This window comes from Physella acuta, unplaced genomic scaffold (genome assembly GCF_028476545.2).
Source record: "Physella acuta isolate Inbredline_101_S28 unplaced genomic scaffold, ASM2847654v3 ptg001570l, whole genome shotgun sequence".
In the NCBI taxonomy this organism is placed as follows: Eukaryota; Metazoa; Mollusca; class Gastropoda; family Physidae; genus Physella; species Physella acuta.
The window spans coordinates 7,939-32,327 of record NW_026733084.1 but is presented as its reverse complement, the minus strand read 5'-3'; the positions used below and the strand labels follow the sequence as shown (position 1 = coordinate 32,327).

The 24,389-nt window shown below is 36.9% G+C and overlaps 3 protein-coding genes across 3 annotated transcripts; 1 reads left to right on the top strand and 2 right to left on the bottom strand.

Annotated features, from left to right (window-relative positions):
* Positions 1–477: 477 nt before the first annotated feature.
* On the bottom strand, positions 478–2,527 carry LOC131928929 (nudC domain-containing protein 2). Its single transcript, XM_059285103.1, has 4 exons — positions 2,191–2,527; positions 1,509–1,557; positions 1,034–1,185; positions 478–743 (listed from the first exon to the last, which is right to left on the bottom strand). The coding sequence occupies exons 1-4, from the start codon at positions 2,374–2,376 to the stop codon at positions 669–671; spliced, it is 462 nt and encodes a 153-aa protein (XP_059141086.1). The 5' UTR covers positions 2,377–2,527; the 3' UTR covers positions 478–668.
* Positions 2,528–2,552: 25 nt separating this feature from the next.
* LOC131928928 (protein SDA1 homolog) lies at positions 2,553–16,341 on the top strand. The gene is made up of 13 exons (XM_059285102.1): positions 2,553–2,771; positions 9,440–9,544; positions 9,710–9,808; positions 10,023–10,395; positions 10,917–11,305; positions 11,566–11,797; positions 11,905–11,981; positions 12,123–12,255; positions 12,556–12,644; positions 13,005–13,198; positions 14,570–14,654; positions 15,188–15,346; positions 16,253–16,341. The coding sequence occupies exons 1-13, from the start codon at positions 2,673–2,675 to the stop codon at positions 16,301–16,303; spliced, it is 2,085 nt and encodes a 694-aa protein (XP_059141085.1). The 5' UTR covers positions 2,553–2,672; the 3' UTR covers positions 16,304–16,341.
* Positions 16,342–18,283: 1,942 nt separating this feature from the next.
* Positions 18,284–23,731, bottom strand: LOC131928927 (putative serine/threonine-protein kinase kinX). The gene is made up of 7 exons (XM_059285101.1): positions 22,853–23,731; positions 20,564–20,646; positions 20,133–20,246; positions 19,841–19,887; positions 19,552–19,647; positions 18,699–18,880; positions 18,284–18,380 (listed from the first exon to the last, which is right to left on the bottom strand). The coding sequence occupies exons 1-7, from the start codon at positions 23,503–23,505 to the stop codon at positions 18,284–18,286; spliced, it is 1,272 nt and encodes a 423-aa protein (XP_059141084.1). The 5' UTR covers positions 23,506–23,731.
* Positions 23,732–24,389: the final 658 nt, after the last annotated feature.

The following is a 24,389-nucleotide window of genomic DNA, read 5'->3' as shown; positions in this document are numbered from 1 at the left end:
CCACTTAGTTTGGATACAGGAACAGTTTAGTTGGGGTCTGCTGTCTCAAGCATGGGTACCGAACTCTTGACTTTAGGCTACCAAGCTTGGGTTCTAATAATAGAGCATGACTAAGATGATTGATTTTTAAAATGGGAACCAAGTTATAGAAGTGTGGTTGGGTGGTAGAGCACTTAACTGCTAACCTGCAAGTCTCAAGTTTGGATCCCAGACTAAAGGTCAGTATGATCTCAGTCCACCCAGCCCTAATGTGTACCTGATTCTAGTTAGGGAAAGTAAAGGTTGCTGGCCTGTGCTGACCACATTATCCCATCAAATACCAAGTAGAACTCTATTCCATCTGCCCCATGGATCGCTGGAGTAACTATTTTTTTAAATTTCAAGACAAAATTAATTCCATTCAATCCTGAGGGAGGGGGTATGTTATTTTGTTTAAACACCGTATTACTGCATTCAACAAATCAAAACCAGAATTAAAAAAATGGCGCTTGTGTTTTATTGATGTACCATAAAATGATGGACCTTGTTAAAGTAAACTAGACTGGAAGTTGTGGCCTGCCACCATTGTAGTTGCCTGTCTTTGAACCTAGCTTAGAAGTTGTGGCCCTCCATCAATTAAGTTTGTTGCCTGTCAGTTGAAGCCTGCCATCAAGAAAGTTGCCTGTTAGCTAGCCAGGAAGTTGTGGCCCGCCATCGTGGTAGTTTCCTGTCAATGAGGCGCCACTAAAATCCATTCCTGGATTCTGAAATCATATTTAGAACATTTCAAATTGTTTTCACAAATTTATTCATATGTCATTTTGAAGACTACACTGGAAAAACCACAGATGTCCACTCTTTGAAATGTTTTATTTATGTAGTATAACAATATGAAAGCTTAATAACCTCCTTGTTCCTCGCAATATTTCGGATTTTAAAAGTATTCGCAATAGAATGTCATTGAATCTCAAACACAAGACGCCGTTTTTCTCAAAATCAGAAATCAGTTACAACTGTGGTTTATTCCATTCTCTTCATTAGTAAGCATATTTACCTCATATTGAAATCTTTGTAAAGTTAACTTTCTTTGCATTTGATCATATATGACGGGATCTGCTGCATACTTTCCAACCAACAATGATGGCCAGCAATGGGCTGCGGTATTGTGGGATTTACTGAGACAGATTCTAATCATTCGCTTGTCCTCTGAAGCATGAAAAAAACTAACATAATTAATAACTGGTTCTGATAATAGTAACAGAATATGCCATCAAGCTTTTGAAACATTTAAGATTATTAATCCTTAAGACTACTGTAACTGAAAACATGATATGTGTGTCATTGTTCCCTAATTTATACAGCCTGTAATATTTGGTACTACAACAACCCAAAGTCATATATATTGTAAGATAAGTCATTGATTTTTTTATTTTTTTTGAGTAATCAAAACAAATTAATATTAAAAAGAATTTTTTTTAAAAATACAAATGCATGAACAATTAAAAGAAAATTACAAATCTGATACGTACCTAATGTCCATACTGTATCATCTGCATGAACAGCCTCATATAAATCTCCCTAAAGATTACACATGAATATGACCATCTGATCAACACAGTAACAAATATCCAACTAATGACTGAAATAGTTTCAAACTTGAGAATCAAACATGAAAATATAGAAATCTTGGTGTTAGGTTAGCTTATACTATACTTACTATACTAAGGTGGCAAAATTCTAAAACTAAAACACATTTCTGATTTTGTGTTTCACTGAACAATTAACTTTAGGAGGTTAGCTTATACTTACTATACTAAGGTGGCAAAATTCTAAAACTAAAACACATTTCTGATTTTGTGTTTCACTGAACAATTAACTTTAGCAAGCACAGTAATCCTACTACACTAGTAGATACAAATAATTATGAAATCACAAATCTCGCAGACAGAAACATTCAAATTTGTGTGATTAAACATCTAGGCAGCATAGAAATTACATTTATTTAACTAGGCCATATTGATTGAAATCATGGAAGCAGGGTTTCTTTCAGACATTTGTCTCACTTAACACTTAAAACAGGGGGGGGGGGGGGGCTGCCTGTGAGAAACTCTCACTCTGAATTGAAGGGAAATTAATAATTATGTGGGACATATATTATATATGGAAAACTCCTAGTTATAAATAATAATAATAATAAAATAATCTGACAACCTCCAAAATTATTGTTCCATTTATCTTTACTTGAATGTGTTTTACTTTTGTTTTGCATTCTATTTGTTTTGATTTCAACTCTGTGTCAGAGTGGATCTCGATTGTTACTTCATCAATCGTTTGCCACCAGCATCCCCATTCAGTCTTGCAGCGGATTACACCACTTCTTTCATCAAAGTCAGACATAGTTAACGTAATACAGCTCTAGATGAACTTCAATAAATATTATAATTTTATAATCGTTCTTGTTTAATTTTGATGCTATATTTATTAATATTTGATTTTTGTTTATCCACAAATTATTTTTAACAGGAAATAGAGCTCTCTAATGCTTAGGGGCAAATAGAAACATGTCCACAGTCTAAAGTAATCGATAAAATTTAGCACGATAAATAAGCGTGTTTGTTTATAATGAAAATAATAGTGTATCTGTAAGCCTACATTTTAAAAAATTGTAAGTTACGATTGGATTCAAAACAAAAATGTCCAGCAAATCGGCGGCCAAGTCAATACACTTTGCAGCTGATTTACCTCAACTACAAAACCATATAAAAAGAGATCCTATTTCTTATAAAGAAGAAGTGAGTACGATCGGAACTTCAAAGAATTCAAAGATGAAGAGACCAATCTCATTCTCAATCAACTCAAAGTTGATTGAATTTTTTAGACTTTTGGCCTATTATTTTTAATTTTTTAAATTATGAAAGAACTCAAGTGACTTGATGAGTAGCCAGGATAAAATTTACGAAGTGACTACTCGGAAGAAGATTTTTCTCCCCTACGTCTCCACTTAGTCGGCAAAAGATAGCTCTGCGCATGCGCAGTGACCTATGGCTAGGGTTAGGGCTAGAATGAGGGTTAGGATTAGGGTTAGGTATAGGATAGCGAGACTCACTAACTTAAAAGCGTCCTTGGTTGCTAACCAGAACATGGCTACCACACCTTGGCCTACGATTGGGCAATTTTTTCTGCCCTGTTCGAGAGACCACATTAACTTTAAAAATAATTATCACGCGAAAAATGGCGTTTTTTTCGCGTATTTTAAGCAATCTAATGATGACAAAGCTATTTTTGGCAGATATTTTTTTTTTTTTTTTTGCTTCCGACATTGAAAGGTCAAACGTAAACATGGGTACAGTTTGAGTAGCTCAAAAACTTTAAATAATGGTCTCTAAGGTGTCAAAACTGCATGCCTAGGTCGAGTATTATTAGATTGATCGTTTAGTGAAAAAAAATTGTAAATATTATGTTCGCCTTTTAAGAAATCGGCATCGCAAAAAGGTCACTGAAAGCACGTTATTTTTTATTGTGACGTCATCGCTATTGTTACGGAAGCTGTACAGTAGTATCCTCTCGCTGCTTATATAATTGTGTTTTCTTTTCACTTGACACTCTTTTTCAGCTTATTTTGCTAGCGTAATTAGACTAATTAAGCCTAATTATGGATATTTCACCTGACTTTTGGATTATACTATGACTCTAAAAACCCTTAAACCACAACGATCTGTTATTTTTTTTTTTTTTTGTTGATCCATGGAATTAGATCTAGATCTAGTAGTGAGCGTTGGTCTTTGTGTGCTTACTTAGGCTAATGACTTAGGCCTAATTATTTGTTTTCAAATTTGTTATAGCTTAATTAATTTGTCTGAATTCTTATTGATTTCATAAATTTTAATTAGGCTAATTATAATATTATTTTCACTGGTCTTCGTTGCCTCATTATTTGTTTTCAAATTTGTTATAGCTTAATTAATTTGTCTTAATTCTTATTGATTTCATAAATTTTAATTAGGCTAATTATAATATTTTCACTGGTCTTCGTTGATACATTTATTAGGCTTAATAATGTTAATATTATTACGATTTTAGAGGCCTGATAGATAAATTAAATGATTTTAGCGTTGGGTCTAAGTTTACATTACTAATTAGTACTTAGTAAACCAAGTACGCATGGACTATAGGACATGTGTGTGCTGTGCCCGCGCTGTGGCGGGCGATGCCTCTCTCGCTGACAAACCAGCGCGAGCGAGCGAGTCGTTTGACACACGTGGTCTGTGTCGATGTTTGGAATGCATAGGCATAGGCCTAATTCTCGCTCTCGGGTGATTAATTTTTATGCGCTGACATTTGAAAAATCAAATAGACACACATCTTAATTAAATACATTTAATTTGAACTTTATATTAATCTAGACCTATAATACTAATTATGGCCTATAACTTGGGATAACAAAGTACTTGGACTAGATTTAGCGCATGCGCACACTGTGCTGTGAGTTTTCTCTCGCTGGTTGACAAAAGAACGCAGGCGGGCTAGCGATGTTTGTAATTTGCATATATCTTCGCTCACAGGCGATCATTTTAATGCGATTGGCCTCTTTTTATTTTATAGGCCTAATTAATTGTATTTGATAGGCTAACTTTTCTGGTTGACAAAACTAAGCGAGCGAGATGTCTGTCACGTGCACTGCCCGTGACGCTGTTTAGAATGTATTTCTCGCTAACTTGATGAATTTGAATGCTATTGCAGTGTTTTTTAAAAATAAATCAAATACTTACAAATCTTTACATTTTAAACTGAGCATAGACAAAACTTTGTAACTAACACACCTGTCCCAAGTCAAGTGAGAGAAGAGGGTTAGATTAATTTTACAATGACATCGCTATATTTTATGAATTGCCCTAATTAAGCATTGCTTAAACACTTACACTAGTTAATAAAACATGCATGGGATTGAATATCTTTAAAAAGATTAGATCTATACTATATATTCTTGAACATGTTTTTCATTAATTTGAATTTAGTTTTCCTTTTTAAACACCCTTCCATTTAAAAAAAAATTAAATAAAAATATTTAAAAATTCTAGATCTAGATCTAATTCCATTATGTGATTTTTTATTCTGACGAAGACAGTGTCCATACGAATAGAAATGTGGTAATAAAATCAAATGTACTGTGCATATTCTGCTAAAATCAAATCAGCTGCAAGGTCAACCCTGCAGAGTTCGTCTCTTCAGAAAAGCATAGGCGATCTGGTTGTCACGGATTATTTGGCTTGCAATGCTTGGAGTGGCCAATTAATAAAAATCAGTAATTAAGCTCCAAATGAGTTTATTTTCAACAAATTAAGTATTTGATTGATTAGAGATTGATCTCTAGTTTCCATTGGTAATGTTTAAATCGAAAAATAACGAAATTTAAAATTAGTGAGTATCTCTAGTATAGGACAGGGGATGATATTTCGAGTCGACCCTTTGAATCCCGGTCAGATCGTCCCCCCGTCGTGGCCTCAACCAACCGGCGGGCTTGTTGCATTGAGTTAAATATAAACTCAAAACAATAATATAAACAATCTCCTTTCAGTAGGTCAGGCCACATACCAGGCACGCACAGTGTTGTGTGTCGTGCCTTAACCAAAATAAACTATCTCCCTTCATTATCATTAGATATATTTAATTAGTTAATTAATTAATTAATTTGCTAATTTATAAAATTATGTATGATGCTATAGCAATAGGTAAGTTACGGTAAGTATAATTTTTTTAACTATGTATTTGTACTATAAAGAAACAGCTTCGTTGTTTCAATACCACCCTCTCCCCTTCTTGAACTTAAAGTTAAACTTTTAACCCCGTTCGTAGAGACGTGCGGTATGCTGTAAGGCGGCAGGTGGGTAGGGTATATACTCATTGAAGAAAAAATCCACCGCGGTGCGTGTTATTGGCCTTGGGCCTTCGGTGACGTTGTTGGCGTTTGCTGTGAGGGGGAGAGGGGTGTGTGTTATATCCGTTTAAAAAAAATCGCAACATGGTATTGGCCTATGATGACGTCTGCGCAAGCGGGGAGGGGGGGGGGGACACTTTTTTTTTAAAAACCAAGAACTAGGCGTTTAAAGGCTTAATGAAAATCTAGGACTGGTATAGCTATGAGGTCGAATTTAACGAGTGATGCTTGCTGGGTCTATCGTACGATTGCTTCGCGATGGGAATCTCGTCAAGCTCAGTTTACATTATTAACAGTGAACTATTGGGATGCTGTCATGCACAAAGTAACAGCTACCAAATGTAGCACTTAAAACATCGAGTGCATCCCGCTCATTATAAATTTGAAATACAAGTTATGGATTGTCCAAAAACTTGAAGGACTGCCAGAATATATGCATTGTATTATAACATTATTCATTACGATATAACTAAAATGTGTATCCAAATATTTTTAGGCTAACGGGATCTGCATTTAAATAAACAAGACCTATTAGGCTACTTTTGCATGATAGCACAACTACATTTTTAGATTTCATAATGAGAAGCCTAGTCGTGCATTAAATGGCTGTACTCAATAACAATGAAAAAAATGAAATGCCGGCTTCAAACTTCAAGCTATGATTTCCCAGTATTCTTCTACTAGAATTATAGCTCCGTTGTTTAAATGACCTCGCCCTCCTCCTCTCACCTAGTTCAATTTAAAGTTACACTTTCAACCCCGTTAGGATGCGTGAACTACTGATGACATAACTATTGAAAAAAAACTGTTCTGGTGTTAAATTGCCCTCCCCTACTCGCAGCCCTTAACTTTGGGGCCATACACACCAGGAAGGTCTAGGTCGGTGTTGTATCTCGTGCAAATTTACTCACAACACGACTACACACTATGGTTGTATCCAGGACTAAAGCTGCGACACTCGCATAGAGTTGGATTTATTCGTTAGATCATTGTGCTTCAAATTCTGTTTCAATATTGGGATTAGATGGATATAATGTTAGAATTCTGTTAGTTTGTTATATTATATTGATCTAAATGTCGTGTACCATCAGAAACTAAATTGGTTGACAAGACACATGTGTAGGCTAAAGAATGACCTCTAGATCGAGCCAAAGATGGCTGGTTAAGGTTGATAAACTGTGGTTTTCAAATTTCATGGTGATGCTTTTCTAAAGGATTTTATTTTGTGCTTTCTTTGGGATTATTTTGTGTGATGTGATTATTCAGAAGTAATTTGTAAGTAGTATGCTTTTCACATCCAACCATTTTAAGACTTGGCGATTGATCTGCGGCCGGGCTGATTAATTTACATTTAGCGAAACTACACTCTACACGGCGCCCTCAGGCCGTTGTTTCATCATGCCCTACTAGTCAATTATAGACGACTTTAGAATCAACACAAGAAGCCAAAACACTGATTTTTATTTAATAATCTTCAAAAGCCTATAGGATCGTTATTTTCACGAAATTGTCGTTTTCCATTTTGTTGTCAAGAAACTGGTATTTAGTTCACGAGAACGTATGAAAACCACTCATGCGTGACCGAAATCGTCGATTGGGTGCCTTCACGTGGTTTGACACGTGTTGACCTAGGCCATTGTTTACATCCAAAAATCACCCAAAACAGCCTTTTTTCGAAAAATTTGTTTGAAAAAATGGCTAAGTCCAGTTTTAAAAAGTGTCATTTTCGGGCCCATTTTAAAAAACGTAAAAAAATCCGAACTACACGTAGAAAAAATGGCTTTTTCGGCCCTTTTTAGCTCCAAAAACGCGTTGCGTGACGTCACCGTGACGTCAGCCGCCAACCAAAACGCGGAGAAAGCGCGCGTTTGATTGGTTGGCGGCTGACACTATGAAATCCTCTAGGGACGATTCGGAAGGTATACCAGGACAGGATTAGGGTTGGTGTTAGTTAGGGTTCTACGGTTGTAAAAACACGCATGCGCAGTACCATGGAAAACATCGCCGCGATGACAAGTCATAGTTTCTCTCAATTGCGCATGTGTATCTTATTCCGGCTAGCATGGGCCTAAAATTTATTATTTTATTTTTAAAAATCTACAAAAAATACAAGATAGCCTATCTAATTAATTACGAAGTGACTACTCGGAAGAAGATTTTTCTCCCCAATGTATCACTTAGTTGGCAAAAGATAGCTCTGCACATGCGCAGTGACCTAGAGTTAGGGCTAGAATGAGGGTTATGGGTAGGATTAGGGATAGGATTAGGGTTAAGGATAGGACTAGTTGGTGTTAGAGTGTTAGGGTTCTGTGGCTGTAAAGACACGCATGCGCAGTACCATCGAAAACATGGCCGCGAAGTCAAGTCGTAGTTTCTCTCCATTGCGCATGCGTATCTTATTCCGGCTAGCATCGGCCAATTAATTATTAGGCCTATAATTATATTATCAATATGATTATCTAGATTCTGATTTAGCCTACCTACTAGTACTAGATCTAGATTATTCTAGATCTATCAAAGTCTAATGACAGAGTGGTGAGCATGCCCAATGGGCCAGAGCAAGAATAGTCTCAAAGGTATTCGAGAGGCCCATAAAATATTTTTATGATCATGCGAGGCGTAATTAAAATTAGGCCAATTCTAGTCGGAAAAACATATGCATGCACGATTTTCCTTCGCGTTGATGTTTTCAAAGGTACTGCGCATGTGTGCGTCGTGTGTTTACATAAAAACCGCAGATCCCTAGCTCAGCTATTAAGCCAATTAAGGTCACGAGTTCCTATGTTTTTCTTACAAAACGGAAAGATCCGGTTATAACTTAGGCTTGATGAAAATAAATAATAAATAGAAATGTAGCCTTAAACTAAAAAAAAATTATTTTAAGGTGCTCTGGATTTGCAAATTTTATAACTTTGATTCTAAAAAAATTAAATTGCTGAATTATTTTTAGGCGTAAGTTTTTATTTTTATTATTTTTATTACGGCAGCCATAAAGTCAAAATTTAAAAAAAAATGAATTTTATCCTTGTCAGCAATATGATAGAAGGATTCTCATCAACTCTGTGGCCTCCATTACCAATGAGTTTGCATGGAAACTAAAGTTTTATACCAGTGTCAGATAATACTGTATAATAGAATCTTCTTAAAGAAAGGATATTAGAACTGATAGCTAACTAAATATTATGGGTTTGCTAAGGTCAATACTAACCCTAGTCCTATCAATCATATGCCTAACCCTAATTTCTAACCATAAAACTAGTCAAGATTACAATACAACTAGCAACTTAACACACCTATTTTATCCTCAATCATCCCCAGTTTTAGTTTGGAACCAACCTGCACTAGATTTTTTAAAAAATTTCATTAGTACCCAGATGCCAGAGTTATGACTAATGACCACAATATTTTGTTTGCATCTTATATGAGCAACCAAACCAACTTATAATTTGTTCTCTAAATTTGGAGTTGATTAACTTTGTTTGAGGTTAGCCCAGGCTTAGTTTCATATTTTGTTCTTTATTTCAGTTTCTAAAACAATGGCAATATTTTCACAATTTGATGCAGACATTTCAACTACAGCCAGCCAAATACAACGAGAAACTTGATGAAATGATCACCTTCTTGTCTCACGTATGTGCTGTTTACACATTTTATTGAGCACATCTGTGTGAAAAACTTAGTATTAAATAAACTTTGGAGGTGTGTGAGTTCAGTGAATGTGTTGTCGTGTGAATGTGTGGTCATGTGAATGTGAGGTCATGCGAATTTGAGGTAATGACTTTAAAACACTTGCAGGTCAGCCATTGCTACAAGGAAGAAGTGGTGGACATGCCTGGTCAGTTTTGTGACATCCTCAAGAACCACAGCACAGTCCTGGACAGAACCATGAGGATGGTATGTTGGTTGGTCATAGCATTGTAGCAGAGCTAGTTTGTCATCAGGGCAGAGTTGCTAGTTTAGGCTTGTCATTGTTGCTTATTGAGATTTTCACAGGGAGATAGACAAAAGAGAGAATTCTGAAATGTCTTATGTACGCTGACAAACTTTTCCCCTATTCCAGCTTGTTACTTGCCAACAAAAGTAAGATTAGTTTTTTTTTCAATTCCAGACATTAGTGAAGGCTCTTATAATGCTGCGCAACAAGGAACTGATAACAGCCACAGAGGTCCTGCAGCTGTTCTTCAAACTGTTGCGCTGTGAGGACAAGCTGTTGCGCAAAACAATTTACCAGTACGTGGTGGCGGACATCAAGAACGTCAACTCCAAACACAAGAACGCCAAGCTGAACTCTGCGCTGCAGTCGTACATGTTTTCCATGCTGCAGGAGAACAGCGCTGTCACTGTCAAAACTGCGTTGGACATCATGATCGAGCTGTACAGGAGAAATGTTTGGAAGGATGCTAAAACTGTCAACGTTATTGCTACTGCATGCTTTTCTAAGATTACAAAAGTTATGGTGGCTGCGATGAAGTTTTTCTTAGGTAATTACTGGCCTCATTAGTGTTGTTATATTTTGTATATTTAGGAGCTGGCATTAGTGCATGATATAGTAGATCAGACACACTCATCTTTTAAAGGAAAACTAAACAATCAGTTAATAGTAAGAAGGTAAAGATATACTTGCTTGATCCTATGGGTACAAAGTTCAAATCCAGGCCATAATACTGATCAAGTAAGGGTAGTAATGGACAGCTAGCCCCAAAAGATCTCTAGATGTAGCACAACATGGTTGGCTATCATTTCTGATTTGAGAACACTACTTAGTGCATCTAGATATTCAAACTTCCATTGTTCTACAAACTTCTATTGTTCTACAAACTTCCATTGTTCTACAAACTTCCATTGTTCTACAAACTTCCATTGTTCTACAAACTTCCATTGTTCTACAAACTTCTATTGTTCTACAAACTTCTATTGTTCTACAATCTTCCATTGTTCTACAAACTTCCATTGTTCTACAAACTTCCATTGTTCTACAAAATGTTTCTCTCAATTCTTGCAGGCAAAGACGAGCTGGAAGAGAAAGAAGAGAGTGACTCTGATGAAGACAACTTGCCCAAGAAGTCAGTCAAGGAGCTAGCACTGGGCCACAGAGTGGGTAAAAAGACAAAGAAGAGAAAAAAGAAGCTGGACAGGGCCCTGCAGGCCATAGAGAAACACAAGAAGAAGAAAAGTGTCCCAGAGGCTTTCAACTACTCCGCTATGCACCTTATCTTTGACCCCCAGGAGTTCAGCGAGAAACTGTTTCGCCAACTGGAGAAGACCACAGAGAGGTTTGAGGTCAAGCTGTTGATGGTTGATTTGATTTCACGCCTCATCGGCTTACACAAGCTGATCCTGCTCAACTTCTACCCATTCATGAAGCGCTTTATACAGCCCCATCAGAGGGAGGTTAGTGTTAATTGCTCTGTGGTGGCTAATATTTGTTGTACACTTGTTTATTCTTTAATTGGTTAATGAGAGGTCATGTGTGCTGACCTCTAGCTCAGAGGATGGCTGTGTGTTATATGGACTAGCCAGTGACAGCACTAGGTTTATACCAGTCAAACACAAAAATAATCACAATACAACTCACAAATTAAATATCCATGTCCTCTACCCCATCTACATGCAGCCAAGTTGTCTAAAATAGAATTCCCCACCCTTGACAGGTGACTCGTTTACTGCTGTACCTGGCTCAGGGCAGCCATGAGTTAGTTCCCCCTGACACCATGGAGGAGGTGCTGATGACCATCGCCAACAACTTCATCGCTGAGCGCAACTCCAGCGAGGTCATGGCTGTGGGGCTCAACGCAGTCCGTGAGATCTGCCTGAGGTGTCCGCTGGCCATGTCAGAAGATTTGCTGCGAGACTTGGTCCAGTACAAGCTGCACAGAGACAAAGGTAAGACAGCTGTGGATTTCTTTCATTACTTGAGTATTTCCTTAAAATGTTGGTCTTTTTATTGTTTAAATAATTTATTTATTGCAACCACTTTGTTTGTCTTGTAGCTGTAATGATGGCAGCCAGGTCCTTAGTGCAGCTCTTTAGGAAAACAAACCCAGAGCTCCTACACAGGAAAGACAGGGTGAGTCCATGTTGGGCTGAGATAGAAGAATTTTAATGTAAACTGTTTAGCTTCTTTTACATTTGTATTTGCTCTACTTTTATTTTCTTCTTCAGTCAACATTTGTGTTATAACCCTGTATATGTCTTTTTGAAATTCTAGGGTCGACCAACAGAAGCACAGAAAGAGCTTCAAGTCATGAATTACGGAGCTCAGGACGCTAAGTCTTACGTACCTGGAGCTGAGATCATACCTGAGAGAGAAGAAAAACAAATGGAGATCAGCAAAGGTCAAGGTAACACAAAGCTGTTCTGGTTGTTGCTGCTTTGTGTAGCTGCTATTCTTGTTGTTGCTGCTGTGTGTAGCTGCTGTTCTGCTGTGTGTAACAGAACTGTTTACAACCCCAATGCACAACTCTTGACCTAGGTGTCTTGTTAACTATTATAAACAATTTATAAATGGCTTAGTTGACATCCTCAGTGTTGTGGATGCTTTATGGACTCATACTTAAGTACATTAACCCAGTGTAGCAGTTTAATTTTTTTTCAATTGCCTGAAAGAGACAAACATGACACAATTTTATTTTTGTTCACAGAAGAGTGGGAGTCCTGTAGTGAAGAGGAGGATGGGAGTGATGGGGAGTGGGTGGATGTTTACCACTCTTCAGATGAGGAGCAACAAAAGGTGGGTCTCCCAGTTTTAGATGGTCTTGAGCTTGACTTCTCTAGTATTTGTTTACACCACTTAGATGCTCTACTCTTAGAGTTAGGTTTACTTCTTGGGTTAGAGTTTTGTTATCAGCAATACCTGGTCAAGATATCTAACTGCTTTAGTTCTGGCTTAGTGTAAAATAGCAGACCAAATGATAAACAATTTGTAATTTGCTATTCAAATTTGTTGTAGTCACATTTTGAGTCATCTGACAACCTTTCAGACAAATGTTAAAATGTTTTCAACCTTTCAGACAAAGGTTAAAATGTTTTCAACCTTTCAGACAAATGTTAAAATGTTTTCAACCTTCAAACAAATGTTAAAATGTTTCAGACAGAAGAGCAGGAGACGCCAGCTGAAGTAGAGGAGAAGACAAAACTAGCAGAAGAGATCTCAGCCTCTAGAATAATGACAGACGAGGACTTTAAGCTGATCCAGGCCAGGCAGGTGTCCAAAGAAATCACGTCAGCGTCTGCTGCCAGGGCCAGGAAGAGGAAGATACAAGAGACGTCTGGTGCTGACAACAAGTAGGTCCAGTTTTATCTGGCTGGGTCCAGTTTTATCTGGCTGGGTCCAGTTTTATCTGACTGGGTCCAGTTTTATCTGGCTGTAGGTCCAGTTTTATCTGGCTGTAGGTCCAGTTTTATCTGGCTGTAGGTCCAGTTTTATCTGGCTGTAGGTCCAGTTTTATCTGGCTATGGGTCCAGTTTTATCTGGCTGTGGGTCCAGTTTTATCTGGCTGTAGGTCCAGTTTTATCTGGCTATGGGTCCAGTTTTATCTGGCTGTGGGTCCAGTTTTATCTGGCTGTAGGTCCAGTTTTATCTGGCTATGGGTCCAGTTTTATCTGACTGTAGGTCCAGTTTTATCTGGCTGTAGGTCCAGTTTTATCTGGCTGTAGGTCCAGTTTTATCTGGCTATGGGTCCAGTTTTATCTGTAGGTCCAGTTTTATCTGGCTGTAGGTCCAGTTTTATCTGGCTGTGGGTCCAGTTTTATCTGGCTGTAGGTCCAGTTTTATCTGGCTGTAGGTCCAGTTTTATCTGGCTATGGGTCCAGTTTTATCTGACTGTAGGTCCAGTTTTATCTGGCTGGGTCCAGTTTTATTTGGCTGTGGGTCCAGTTTTATCTGGCTGTAGGTCCAGTTTTATCTGACTGTAGGTCCAGTTTTATCTGGCTGTAGGTCCAGTTTTATCTGGCTGTAGGTCCAGTTTTATCTGGCTGTAGGTCCAGTTTTATCTGACTGTAGGTCCAGTTTTATCTGGCTATGGGTCCAGTTTTATCTGGCTGGGTCCAGTTTTATCTGGCTGTAGGTCCAGTTTTATCTGGCTGTAGGTCCAGTTTTATCTGGCTGTAGGTCCAGTTTTATCTGGCTGTAGGTCCAGTTTTATCTGGCTGTAGGTCCAGTTTTATCTGGCCGTAGGTCCAGTTTTATCTGGCCGTAGGTCCAGTTTTATCTGGCTGTAGGTCCAGTTTTTTCTGACTGTAGGTCCAGTTTTTTCTGACTGTAGGTCCAGTTTTATCTGGCTGTAGGTCCAGTTTTATCTGTGGGTCCAGATTTATTTATCTGTGATGGTCATTGTTTTATTATTCTATTACCTGAAAATTTACTCTAAAGAATATTTTTTGAAATACAGAAGCACACTTTGCTGTTTCTTTATAAACTGAGTTAATAAAACAGTATTGTTGATTCCCTCCCCTTGATTAATGACGTGATAGAAATTTTGATGTAATACGCATGGCATATCTTGTAAAGGCAGATTTTCTTGACTTACATGAACTGCCCTGTGTGTACATGTTGATTTACTTTTTGTTAATTCCCTTTACATAATCTCCCCTATGTAATATGTTGATGTACAACTGTGTTAACTCCCCTCACGTGACCTCCCCTGTGTATTACAGCAGTGACTTGCCCAAGCTGGGGGATATAGAGATGGTTCACAAGAGAAAGGCACACGACAGGGACTCTAGGCTGGCCACAGTCATGGTAAGTTGTGGGAGGGCCCTCAATGTTTGGCCACAGTCATGGTAAGTTGGGTTGTGGTATGGCCCTCAATGTTTGGCCACAGTGATGGTAAGTTGGGTTGTGGGATGGCCCTTAATGTAAGTTGGGTTGTGGTATTGTCCACAATGTTTGCCCACAGTGAATGTAAAATGGATTGTGTTATAGTCTACAGAGTCACTGATATTATAACAAACCTTCTATGTCAAACATATAGAAGAAAAGTACTGAGTTTTTACGATGAACCTTGTGTGATCATTCATAAAACAATAATTTTATTTTCTACTTGGAGACAGGCTCATGCCTATTTGTCTGGTATTGAGAATATTTTTTTTTCCTAACATTAACTGTACATTGTTTTTATTTCTGCTGCAGCATGAGCTAATCCTGTACAGTACCACACTTTAACACTTCCATTGTCAGACAAAACATTTGATTCTCTATGAGCTAGAGCTAATCCTCTACAGTACCACACTATAACACTTCCATTGTCAGACAAAACATTTGATTCTCCCCAGGCTGGCAGGGAGGGGAGGGAAAAATTTGCCCATGGCCCCCAGAAAATGAATCCATTTGCTAGCACCACCAACAAGGAGAAAACCAAGAAGAAAGCTTTCACCATGGTCAAACACAAAATTAGAAGGAGAAAAATGAAACGCTCTTTCAAAGATAAACAGGTAGGTCACCAAGCCAGGGATGTGACTTTTCTGATTTTTAGCGGAAATCAGTTTTCCGTTTCAGCTTTAATTTTCCTCAGCTGATTTCCATTTTAGCCACACAAAAAAAAAGTTTTTAAAATTAAGAAAAAAAAAACAGAAATTACCTCTGTGGAAATGGTCGACGTGCATTCCACATTGCTATTTAAATCGAGTATTATAGTACTAATAGCACACTAATACCAGCATTTCTTTTCAATTTTGACAGTTTTAGATTAAGATAAATATAGATCTAGTTCAGAATTTCTGGGAATTTGAGGTAAAAATTGTCAAAAAAGCGCGACATTTTTATGGATGACCAGTAACAATTTACAACTATTCTAAAACATAAATAAGAATGTGGCTTAGTTATCAAAATGGTTAACTTTGGTTCAAATATCATTCACTTTCTAATTTCAGCTAATCTGGTCAATTTCATTTTCCATGACATATACCTAAAACTTTCAAATTACAATTGATCTAAATCTAGTCTCTTTACATCTGAAGTCTTACATTTTTACCATACCGATCTTTAAAAGAATTAAGGCATAATTTAAAATTGAAAACTAGTACAACTGAACTAGATTAATACAGTTTAAATTAGACAAGACTTTCAATGTTATATTATTTTAAATATTAGCTTCCTTAAATAATTAGTGCAGTGAGACTGCTTTAACTGCGATAAAAAAAAAAGTTAGACTTATCGTCCGAAGAAAATTTCCTATTTTTTCCTGGTCTGGTCACATCCCTGCGAAACAGTTGAGTTAGTTTAATTAAATAATTTTGCTTGTGCATATAAAAAGATTTATTTAGCTCAGATTATGACTTGCTCTAGAGACTCAAAAAAAGTGTTACTAAAAATAATTCAATCCATATTCTTTTGTTTAGATTTCACTGCGTAACTCTTTGTTGAAGAGAAGCAAGAATGCAAGGAAATAAATGTATATATTGAGAATAGCAATGAATAAATTATTCAAGAAAAACAGTTGTTACATTTTTTCTTTATATAAAGTCCAATAATATATTATCACAGATTATCATAAAATAACAGTACATGTTTATGTATAGCACACTCAGCCCTCATTTGACAATAATTGTTTGTATAGTCACATGTTATTTACCTCAGAAAAATATTTGTAACAAAGATTCAGTATAAATGTAAGATTAATTTTTACAATTGTAAAATTTACACTACAAAAATAATTTCTTTCTGCTTATATATTTTAAAAAATATAAAAATTAATACAGCACTGTGCATAGTATGCAAAACAAAAATTGCGTGCAAAAAGACAAAATTTCAAGTGATTTAGTTGTTTGTTTTTTTTTTTACAAAAACTTTTTTACATAGTTGAATCATTGTAAAACTTCTAGCAGTACAGAGGTATAAAGGCACGAAACAATATTAAATTATCTTATAATAGATAAACATATTTTTCACATCAAAACAATTGGGTTTTTTTTTTTGTAAATTAAACCCAACCAAATAGCAGTGGCAAAGCTTAGGTTATATATTTAAAGTGAATCATTTTGCAGTCAAGAAATAGAATATCACTTTGGCATTCTCTGAATGGTCTAAAAATAGATTTATAATAAATGCATCTTCTGTTAAGATTGTGCAAATGCTTGGAAAACTAAAAGGACATACTAAATTAACCTGATTCATTGTGTTAGATCAGTGTTGCCAACTCTCCTTGTGATTCAACTTTTTTATCTAAATGTTCCCTTCAATAGAACACTTGTTTAGTACCTTCAGTACCAACTTGTCCAGTGTTGGGGCAATCGTCCAGTATTGGGGCAATCGTCCAGTATTGGGGCAATCGTCCAGTGTTTGGGCAATCGTCCAGTGTTGGGGCAATCGCCCAGTATTGGAAAAACAAAAAGCATAATCCCACAAAACTGCTTAAATACATTCTAAAAGTTGTACAATCTTTTTACAAAAATATCTTAATTATAAAATATTTACCCATTCATCAATAATCTTATATTAAATTGTTCACCTAATTCCGGGCAGCAAAGTGATAACACATGGCATAAAACCTCTAATTTCTTGTGACCCAGGTCTGATAGAAATGTTGGGTGGCCCAGGTTTAATTAGCTGACAGAAATATTGGGTGGCCCAGGTTTAATTAGCTGATAGAAATATTGGTTGGCCCAGGTTTAATTAGCTGATAGAAATATTGGGTGGCCCAGGTTTAATTAGCTGATAGAAATATTGGGTGGCCCAGGTTTAATTAGCTGATAGAAATATTGGGTGGCCCAGGTTTAATTAGCTGATAGAAATATTGGGTGGCCCAGGTTTAATTAGCTGATAGAAATATTGGGTGGCCCAGGTTTAATTAGCTGATAGAAATATTGGTTGGCCCAGGTTTAATTAGCTGATAGAAATATTGGGTGGCCCAGGTTTAATTAGCTGATAGAAATATTGGGTGGCCAAGGTTTAATTAGCTGATAGAAATATTGGGTGGCCCAGGTTTAATTAGATAGAAATATTGGGTGGCCCAGATTTAATTAGCTGATAGAAATATTGGGTGGCCCAGGTTCAATTAGCTGACAGAAATATTGGGTGGCCCAGATTTAATTAGCTGATAGAAATATTGGGTGGCCCAGGTTTAATTAGCTGATAGAAATATTGGGTGGCCCAGGTTTAATTAGCTGATAGAAATATTGGGTGGCCCAGGTTTAATTAGATGATAGAAATATTGGGTGGCCCAGGTCTGATAGAAATATTGGGTGGCCCAGGTTTAATTAGATAGAAATATTGGGTGGCCCAGGTTTAATTAGATGATAGAAATATTGGGTGGCCCAGGTCTGATAGAAATATTGGGTGGCCCAGGTTTAATTAGATGATAGAAATATTGGGTGGCCCAGGTCTGATAGAAATATTGGGTGGCCCAGGTTTAATTATCTGATGGAAATGTTTTACATTGAGTCCAAACTTGGCAGCACTTTGATCCCAGCTGTCCTTTTGATTGGTCCATACTTGGCATCAAGGATCCTTTGATCTTCTCGTATATTTCTGGTTATTAAAATAAAAACTCTTCGTTAACCAGTTTCTGTAATACTGCAAAGTATTCAATATGAATATTTCTACATTTATTATGCCACAGAGAGCCACTACTGACTTGATCTTAACCTCATTACCAGGACGACTAATGGTGTGAACAATTCTGAAGTATATGTTTATTTATTCTAAAGGTTTTTTAGTAAAGTAATTCACACTTAAAATAAACAATTTGCTAAAGCTACAAGAATTTTTCTAGAAAGTTGAATAATTATATGGGTAAGTTAAGGCGTCTGCCAACAACAGACCCTGTATTGCATAGCATGATCTTACCCTCCGCCATCCCTGTATGTCCGTGGACTGTCTCCGGTGACACGAGGAGTGATCCGTGGTGGTGACTCTGGCGCAGTTAGCATGAGTTGTCTTTGCTTTGTCCTTAAATCACCCAGAGTGCCCTTGGTGGCGTTAATCTCTAAAACATATTGTTTTCTCTCATCGTTAGCCTTGTGGTAGGCCTGCCAAAATAATTTAGTTAATCTCTAAAACATTGTTTCCTCTCATTATCTGGTATACCTGCAAAAATAATTTAGTTAATCTCTAAAACATTGTTTTCTCTCATTATGTGGTAAACCTGGGAAAATAATTTAGTTAATCTCTAAAACATTGTTTCCTCTCATTATGTGGTATGCCTGGAAAATAATTTAGTTAATCTCTAAAACATTGTTTCCTCTCATTATGTGGTAAACCTGGGAAATAATTTAGTTAATCTCTAAAACATTGTTTCCTCTCATTATGTGGTATGCCTGGAAAATAAAATTGTATGTCTCAGTCAACAAAATTGACAGACAGCTTCACATTTTCTCTCCACCCCTTTCACCTTGCTGTCCTTTTAAGACATCCTATCATCATATATAAGGCATCCGTATATCGTTTAACATGACGTCACAAGGAAAAATGTACCCTAACATTACAGACATGGAGTAGTACACATTTTTGACAGAAGAATTTAATTTTAAACTCCACTTGTAGTCAGGATTTCTTTTAGACATTTAGCAAAGGAGGGGGTTAAAATATTTTCTACTCAAATATCTTTTCTTTTTGTCCATGGGGTGGAGGGGTTATGTTGAAATATCTGCATGCAGTTCGCCATTGAATGCAGCAGTTAATTAAACTACTCAAATTTGACCTTTGACTCCTGGTCCAGTCTCCACTCCAAGTCTCTCAGCTGATTGTACAAGCTGTTCCTCTCTTTTTCCAAAGCTTTCACCATTTGAGGACTCGCCTACGAAGAAAATTTGTGTTACGGTGAGAGCTGGCAATAGATTCTAATATTTGAATTTCAGTAAGAAACAAATGAGGCAATTTAGTCTAATACAGTGCAATCATTGGAAAATTAATATTTCCATATAAAAAGGAGAAATATTTTTATTCAAATTACGTGAGGCATCAACGAACTGAAATTAAACGAGACTTACATCAGCCAAATCATCGAACACTCTGTTGTCTCGTGGGGATTTGCCAGCTAAAATAAATGAATAAAAATATATATGTAAACTTTAAATGTAATTTATTCATAGGTTAAACAAACACCAATTTTTACAAAAATATATAACAAAACCAAAGAAAATAGTGAAGGATCACTTGTACATCTTCCCCCACCCCAATTTACAAATGTCTCAGTCGTCATAACAACAAAACTACCACCTTCTGCCCAACCTAATTTACAGCTAACTCAGCCACCATATGATGTGTCAACAAAACTCCTACCATCTTTTAAATTCCTTTTGAGGTCTTCAATTTTTTCTTGCTGGACCAAACATTGTTTTTCCAGCTGTTGATTCATCTCTGTCTGTGTCTCGTATCTAGTTTTCCACTCATTGCCTGAAGTATGAAATGTGAGAAATATTGCTTGAAGTATGAAATATGAGAAATATGCTACGGTTAAATAAGTTAACAGGACACAGTTTGAGCAGTCCATAACTTGACCCAGCTAAAAGTCTCAAGCCCAGACCATACACTGTGTCCATCAAGCTCTGATGTGTCCCTGACTCTACTCAGAGTGTCAAGGAGAGTGTCAAGCATACAATTAGCTAAAGAAAACAGATGTTGACCCAGTTAGCTGAAGTGTGTCTTCTGCTGCAAGACCTTTCCAAACTTAAGTTCACAAATCAAAAGACTAAGAAAAATGGTTCTTCTACCTTCATTTTCAATTAAGTCGTATCTTTTATCCAGCTCTTGAATCATTTCTTTTAATTCAGATGTGGACTGATCTAGCATTTCCCTGAAAATAAAACATTCACAATTCAGCCCATTAGGTAACTTTCTAGATAGCTTATCACGATGATATTCTATGTTTTAAAGGCCTTACCTACACATTTATTTTTTAGCGCAATTTCCATTCTGGAGAATTGCGTTTATTAACCCGTCATTTCTGGATGTATGAATGGATGGATGGATGGATGGATGTGTGTCCGCAGCTTTAAGTCGTATCTCCTCCTCAACGAAGCAATATCGATGACTAGTTCCAAAAGCAATTATGTTAAGCAAGTTACGAGGATGAACATAGGCCATAAAAATTCCGGGTTTCTTTCATGGATTTCCCGGAAAAGCCAAAAAAGCTCGGAAAAAAAACAGTTTTTGACCCATATCTCGGCAACCAGACCACTTAGCGACTTGAAACATGTACCAATCGATTCCTGCCATAATTTAGAACAATATTGCCGAAGAAAGTTTTCAAAAATATCCTTTCGTTCGGTCACAAATTTTTTTTTGAATTAATTAAAATTTGGACCGAATTAGTAGGCATTTTTTCCAACCACACCACACGCGTCATCACGTTCAATAGCTGCGCCATCGCGTTCCATGGCTGCGCCATCACGTTCAGTAGGCGCGCAATGGTTTTTAGTCATGTAACTCTATTGTAAATAAAACATGTAAAATACTGAAAAATAAATGGATAAAAAAAGTTTTAATAACTAACCAATGGTTTTACTAACCCTGCTCTTGATTTACACTACGACAGAGCTATTTTTAGATAACATAAGGAAATTGCGCTAAAATTGTCACTAGACTTTTTAATTAACTTGTATTCACATGTAAACGCTTTATTGATTACATTTTTGAAAATTAATAATCATCGTTACAGAATAATCAATACACAGTATTCAATGAAAATTATTTCATTTATAATATAAATTATTATAAAATACACAAATACTTATATAGATGTATACAAGAATCAAGGTTTTTAAAAAGCCTGTGTTCTAGAGCTGTAGCTAGTAAAAAATAAATAGTAAGTTTACTGTAGACTTGCTGTTCTGCATTTATAGTATTTTATAGTGCAGGCCACTTGGACTATATGCTACTATGCGACTACTTACTATAGTACTATCTATAATTAAATACTTGTTACATTTTACAGCAGTCATACACTTCTTATAGGCTATGATACATCTATATTTTATTAGATAGTTTAGATGATACAGGTAGCTATCATTGACAGTAGACTATAAGCCTACTACTACTACAGTTGTCTGTTATAGTCTTATAGTGGGCCTATGACCTATAATAATTTCAGAAAATACCATAGTTACTAGTAGTATGGTATAGCTATACAAATAGTATAGAATGTGAGTATAAAAAACTAGATCTATAGTTTACTATGAATTCTACAATAGAAGTAGATAGAGATTAGTTTGTTAGATCTAGAGTCTAGAGACCTGCCAGAAACAGTCACAACAGCAGACATATTATTTTACTACACCTAGGCCAGGTCTACATTTAATTAAATTTATAGTAAGTAAAATATAAATTACTAGATCTATCAGTAATTTCAGTTGGTAACCGATAGTCTGATAGACCTAGAGACTCGTAGATCTAGTAGTAGTAGCTTTAGAATTTTCGAGTTCGTTGAACAGAGACTGACATAAACAAGAGGCTTGAATTTGCTAACAAAACTAGACCACTCAAGTCTAGTAACTAGGTCTATAAGTTTATACTACTTAAATACAAAATACAATCGTAAAGTAAAAACACTAAATACTTCATTTGTCTTTCTTGTTGTAATTCAGCACGGAGCTTTTCAAGCTCAAATTCACTAACGTTCGACATTTTCAAGCTCTGTACTGATGTGTAAACGTTGCTATGTTTTCTGACGTCACGAGTAAAAAGTAATCGAAAATGTGGCCTTTTAATGGTTCTTTCTTATATCGTTTCGATTGATTTATTTTTACATAAAATAGTTTTTTTTTAATTGCATCTATTCGAATAATAGCCGAAAATGTATACTAATATTTAATGTATTTACAAAATATTAAAGAAGCGTTCTATTCTGATGTTTCTCCCACAATACAAAACTAAATAGACATCAAAGAGGTCTAGTAATTTGTAATTGTAATATGCTAATTAAATGAGTTCTACGAAACTGTAATTAAACAATTATATTTATTAGTAGTTTTGAACAAAAATTAAATTAACGAAAAACTCACTTGTATTTAAATTCTTCCTCTATTTTATTCGGTTCGTATTCCTCTTCTTCGTCGTCCTCTTCGTACTCCTCCGAGTAAGCCCTCCTAATCCTCCCAACCTCCTCCTCCTCATGATCTGAATATCTGTCGTACTTGTGATCCTGACTGGCTGGGTGACGTTGTGTCTTCTGGCCGATTCTGTCCCGCAGAGTTCTCAAACTGCGGTCCTTCCCTTCATCGTCGTCATCATCATCATCGTCGTCATCGTCTACTTTAGAGGACGCAACTTGTGGTTTCCTAGTTTTTCTCACATCACGGTCACTTCTTTCATCGTCCTTATCATCGAACACAGCAGAATCTGTTTGAGTTTTCTTTACTTTCCTCATCACATTGTCAGTTTTTTCATCTGCGTTTTCTTTCAACACTTGGGCATAGGGTTTTCTTGATTCTCTTGAATCTCGATCACTACAATCACCAAACACAGCAGAATCGGTATAAGCATTTCTGGTTTTTCTTGTACTTCCATTATTTCTGTCGTCATCCTTTTCATCGAATGAATCTGTAAATGTTTTCTTTGATTTCCTCATCCCGCGGTCATTTCTTTCATCGTCGTCATCATCATCATCCTCTAACGCAGCAGGCACGTGGTAGGGTTTCCTCACTCTCCTACTCATGCTGTGGCCTAGCCCTAAATTATCCTCAAAATACCCTTACAAAATATCCGCTGAAAGTTTTTTTTTAACGACACCCACTAATTTCTGATACTGCCCACTGTTATGACACTGACCACTACCGTCTGACACTGACCACTACCGTCTGACACTGACCACTACCGTCTGACACTGACCACTACCGTCTGACACTGACCACTACAGTCTGACACTGACCACTACCGTCTGACACTGACCACTAACGTCTGACACTGACCACTAACATCTGACACTGACCACTAACGTCTGACACTCACCACTAACGTCTGACACTGACCACTAACGTCTGACACTGACCACTAACGTCTGACACTGACCACTACCGTCTGACACTGACCACTAACGTCTGACACTGACCACTACCGTCTGACACTGACCACTAACGTCTGACACTGACCACTACCGTCTGACACTGACCACTAACGTCTGACACTGACCACTACCGTCTGACACTGACCACTAACGTCTGACACTGACCACTACCGTCTGACACTGACCACTACCGTCTGTCTGACACTGACCACTAACGTCTGACACTGACCACTACCGTCTGTCTGACACTGACCACTAACGTCTGACACTGACCACTATCGACCACACAACTGTTCACTGGCCCAGGTGTACAGCTGTGTGTATGATGGATGCTGCTGTCTACCAATGCCTGAGTGGTTGTAGGCGTTGCCGTAGCAACTCATCACCACACGAAGACGCTGTCATTGAACAAAATCCAGTGGTATTTACAGTAGAGGGAGAGGCTGGGGGAAATCAATTCTCGTCATCGATCTCATCGATCTGGGTGATTTGTCTGACAACATTTGGTTATTTGCAAGTGGGAGAGAAGCTTCGTT

Bases quoted from the DNA above. Each gene is read 5' to 3' on its own strand.
- LOC131928929 (XM_059285103.1), bottom strand. From the start codon at position 2,376: ATGTCTGACTTTGATGAAAGAAGTGGTGTAATCCGCTGCAAGACTGAA. The intron at 1,186-1,508 runs GTACGTATCAGA...TTCATGCTTCAG, and splicing joins TGATACAGTATGGACATTAG to AGGACAAGCGAATGATTAGA. The intron at 744-1,033 runs GTAAATATGCTT...ATATGATTTCAG, and splicing joins TACAAAGATTTCAATATGAG to AATCCAGGAATGGATTTTAG.
- LOC131928928 (XM_059285102.1), top strand. From the start codon at position 2,673: ATGTCCAGCAAATCGGCGGCCAAGTCAATACACTTTGCAGCTGATTTA. The intron at 9,545-9,709 runs GTATGTGCTGTT...AAACACTTGCAG, and splicing joins TGATCACCTTCTTGTCTCAC to GTCAGCCATTGCTACAAGGA. The intron at 14,655-15,187 runs GTAAGTTGTGGG...GATTCTCCCCAG, and splicing joins CTAGGCTGGCCACAGTCATG to GCTGGCAGGGAGGGGAGGGA.
- LOC131928927 (XM_059285101.1), bottom strand. From the start codon at position 23,505: ATGAGTAGGAGAGTGAGGAAACCCTACCACGTGCCTGCTGCGTTAGAG. The intron at 19,648-19,840 runs GTAAGTCTCGTT...TTTTCTTCGTAG, and splicing joins TGTTCGATGATTTGGCTGAT to GCGAGTCCTCAAATGGTGAA. The intron at 18,881-19,551 runs GTCAAATTTGAG...TTATTTTGGCAG, and splicing joins GACTGGACCAGGAGTCAAAG to GCCTACCACAAGGCTAACGA.